This window comes from Galeopterus variegatus, unplaced genomic scaffold (assembly GCF_000696425.1).
Source record: "Galeopterus variegatus unplaced genomic scaffold, G_variegatus-3.0.2 Scaffold3640, whole genome shotgun sequence".
Lineage (NCBI taxonomy): Eukaryota > Metazoa > Chordata > Mammalia > Dermoptera > Cynocephalidae > Galeopterus > Galeopterus variegatus.
The window spans coordinates 183550-187400 of record NW_007729751.1 but is presented as its reverse complement, the minus strand read 5'-3'; the positions used below and the strand labels follow the sequence as shown (position 1 = coordinate 187400).

Here is a 3851-nt window from a genome sequence, read left to right as displayed (position 1 = left end):
GTAACCTAGACGTCAGCCCAAGTCACCATAAAATTTAAATAACATAGCCTAGAGCTATCCCCAACCCCCACCCCACACAAGATCTGCAAAATGGCAGGCTTCGTGCTCTTGGGAGCATCTCTCTCTGAGGGCCCGCTCTCTCTTTTTCCCATCCACGGCTCATATCAAGATGCGGTCTTCCCTCCACTCTGCACAGACCCAGGCTTGGAACTCAGCCTCTTTTCCTCCCCCGAACACTCACAAGTCACCTGGGTCTGTATCTCTGACCTTCGTGGAGTTTGGGACTGTGGAGAGGACTAACATCATGGCCCCTACAAACGGCTTGCTGTTGAGCGTTGGATTCTTCTGAGCATTTGTGAGCATCAAATGGTGGCCCTGGCCTCCCAGATGCCATCCTGGCCATGCCACTCCCACCAGGTCACTCGGGTCCCTTCAGCCCCTACAAGCTTCCTCCCTTCTTTCTGCAGTGCAGTTGTGCTCTTTGCTGCCTTCTTGACTCCGGGACTATCTTTCTATTTCCCAAAGATCATTAACATCCTCTTCCAAAACATATGCCCATCTCCCTTGGCAACCCAGAAGTCCAGCCCCTTCTTCCCTTCCTTCCCATCAAGTCTCTATAAACGGAAGGGTGTAAAACTGAGATTTCTTTTTCCACTTACAAGAAAATATGGCATTCCCCTTGGAAGGAAGGAGCAACTAGAATAAGTTTTTGTTGTAAATAACTATTTCTATTCCATAGCATGTGCATCTACCCCACATGGGAGGGAGTGTAGGGTGAGGGTTAAGAACACAGAGGCTAAAGTCAAGCTGCTTAGATTTGATTCCCAACTCTGCTACTTGGTGGATGATCTTGGGTGAGTTATTTAAAATCTCTAAGCCTCAGTCTTTTCATCTGTAAAATGGGAATAATAACAATGCTTGATGGTCCATCGAGCAGTTAAGGCAAGATTTACAAAGCACTTCATGTGGTGACGGGAAGGGAGCAATGGAGCATGACTGCTGGTGGGTATGGGGTTCCTTTTGGGAGTGATAAAAATGTCCTAAACTTAGACTGTGGTGATGCTTGTTCAACTCTATAAGTATTATTGGACTACTTATTATTTAAAATGGGTGAATTGTATGGTATATGAATTATACTCATATCTCAAGAAAGCCATGTTTTAGTCCATTTTGTGTTGCTATAACAGAAATACCTGAGACTGGGTAATTTATAAAGGAAAGAGGCTTATTTGGCTTATGATTCTGGGACAGCTGCATCTGGCATGGGCCTTAGACTGCTTCTATCATGGCGAAAAGTGGCAGACAGCCAGCAGGTACAAGCAGATCACATGGCGAGAGGAAGCAAGAGAGAGGAAGCCAGAGAGAGAGAAGGTGCCAGGGTCTTTTTTAAGCAACGAGCTCTCGTGGGAACTAATAGAGCGAGAACTCACTCATTAATCCCCCCTCCCCCAGAGAGAGCATTAATCCATTCATGAGGGATCCGCCCCCATGACTCTATCAGTTTCCAACACTGCCACATTGGAGATCAAATTTCCACATGAGTTTTGGAGGGGACAACACATCCAGACTCCATCAAGCCGTTTAAAAAAAAAAAAACACTTTCTGTAGTGCTCAGCAAATGGTAGCTTTTATTAAATTATAGCTCATGCCTTTTAGACCACTGTTGCTATGACATTGGGCAAAGGATGGCAGGTAATCCCGTCAGCCACAGTGCCTGCAGGACACCAGTGCTGAGGTGAAATGCACCCAGTCTACATCATCACCCTCCTACTTGATGTTCAGCATCATGAAGGCACAGAATTTATCTGAGTAACTAAAAGGCACTCATCCAGATATGTAGAGAAGCAAGGACTGATGTTGGGCTTATATCTAAAAGCAGCAGACACTGATAACCCCTTCATTGTTCCCTCCAGAGCCCCCAAGCCTAACTAAGTCCTAATATAAGGATTGGAACACAACAAGGTGTACGTTGGGAAAATAAAAGACAAAGAAATAAGCTAACATTGATTAAGCATCTACTATGTCCAAGAAATACTAAATGTCAGATGCAGGGCATAAATTATCTCCTGACAATGATGCTTAAGGATGAGATATAAATCTTCCCATTTTTTCAGATGAGGAAACAAAGACTTAGAGAAATTAATAACTTACCCAGAATCATATGCGTTTCAAGCCAGAATTTAAAACCAGGGCTGCTTGATCCTAAAATCTGTGTTCATCCCACCTCACTGCCCTGTCATGTGGTGCATTCTATTTACCATGTTGAGCTGATGGTCCCAGCAGAGGAACCTAGTGTGTGTGAGAAAATATGTGTGACCAGAATCACAGAAGCCTGAGAAAGGGCGCCCTAACCCCTGACCTCTTTCTAAACCCCCTGTCTTCTGTTCCAGTTTATCATTTCAGGATCCCTCTCGGCGGCAGCAGAAAATCAGCCAAAGTCTTCTTGCCTGGTAAGTCACATTCTCAGATGAGCTCTCCCAACTACCGGATAGTGTCACAGGGGGAAATGAACTTAACGTACATCCTTGTCCTACCATAACCAGACACAGGGCACTCACACACATGCTTTCTTATATGTACAGGCCACATGAGCCTGGCCCTGGAGTCACAGTGGGAAAGACCCCAGAGGATGCAGAGGAGGCAAGAGGCAACACGGTCACCTTAGTTAAGACATCCCAGGGTGGAGAGAGGGAGAGAGAGAGAATAGCTTCCCAAAGAGGCCCTCACAGGAGGAGGCACAAAGCTCCCAGGGCCTCAGCGCTCCCCTCCAGCAGGGCAAGGAGCCCAGCTTGCCTGCAGCACACAGAGCAGGCCTCCAGCCATTTCTGCAGGGAAGCCAAGAGAGGCTCGGGCACCAGCTTCCCCGAGGAATCCAGCAACAGAGCTCTGAAAATCAACATGGATAAAGCTTTGTACTCCCCTTGCAACAGACCAAGAAGGTACCTCGTTTCTCTCACAACCAGGTTATCTAGGGTAAGGGGTGTCAGGGTGACCAAATCCCTACAGCTAGATGAGATCCATTTGAAAACCTTCAAAGGGAAGCTCAAAATGTCTGCACATGTCCCACATGGCCCAAAATTGTGGGGCATATGATCTTATTGCATCGCAAGGCACGAGAACCGAGACTCCTGCCCTTCTCCTATGCAATAACTGGGTCGAGTGTTTCCCATAGGTTATTCATGAGAACTCCTGTCCCTTGACATCCTCAGTGAAGATGGTTAGGTGAACTTGTGAGCCTCTCTATTTATCGTCCCCTCTCTAGAAGATCCACAATCCTTGTTAAAGCCTCCGGGAAATCCTACAACAAAAATCTGTTTACCTTTTGTTCAACCCAGCCTTTTCCAAACATAAATACCCCAAAGCCTTTTTGCACAGAACACCTTGTTCAACTAAGCTTGGCCTAAAGACACACTGGACTATAACCTGATGTAATGTGCAAACAGTCTGTAAACTACTCTTGAAACAAGTAGCTGAGTCTCAGCCAATTACAGGCAGCCACCTGGTCAAAGCAAACACCCAGCTGCAACCAATCCAGCTGTTTCTGTGCCTCATTTCCGTTCTCTGTATTTCACTTTACTTTTTCTGTCTAAACCTTAGCCAACCACGACGCAGTCCCGGAGTCGCCCTGAATCTATTCTGCCTGATTTGTGAATCATTTTTTGCTCAATTAAATTTAATTTGTCTGAAGTTTTTCTTTTAACAACCTCTTTACTTGCTGTAGAGGCCAAGTAAATTTAATTTGTCTGAAGTTTTTCTTTTAACAACCTCTTTACTTGCTGTAGAGGCCAAGTAAATTTAATTTGTCTGAAGTTTTTCTTTTAACAACCTCTTTACTTGCTGTAGAACTAGGG

At 45.4% G+C, this 3851-nt stretch overlaps 1 protein-coding gene across 1 annotated transcript in view; it reads left to right on the top strand.

The window, feature by feature from the left end:
* The window catches only part of MS4A8 (membrane-spanning 4-domains, subfamily A, member 8), a 14842-nt gene that overhangs the window by 4458 nt on the left and 6533 nt on the right, over positions 1–3851 (top strand). Inside the window, exon 3 of the mRNA XM_008585614.1 lies at positions 2391–2450. Coding sequence (XP_008583836.1) covers positions 2391–2450 — 60 coding nt within the window. The remainder of the gene's footprint in view (positions 1–2390; positions 2451–3851) is intronic.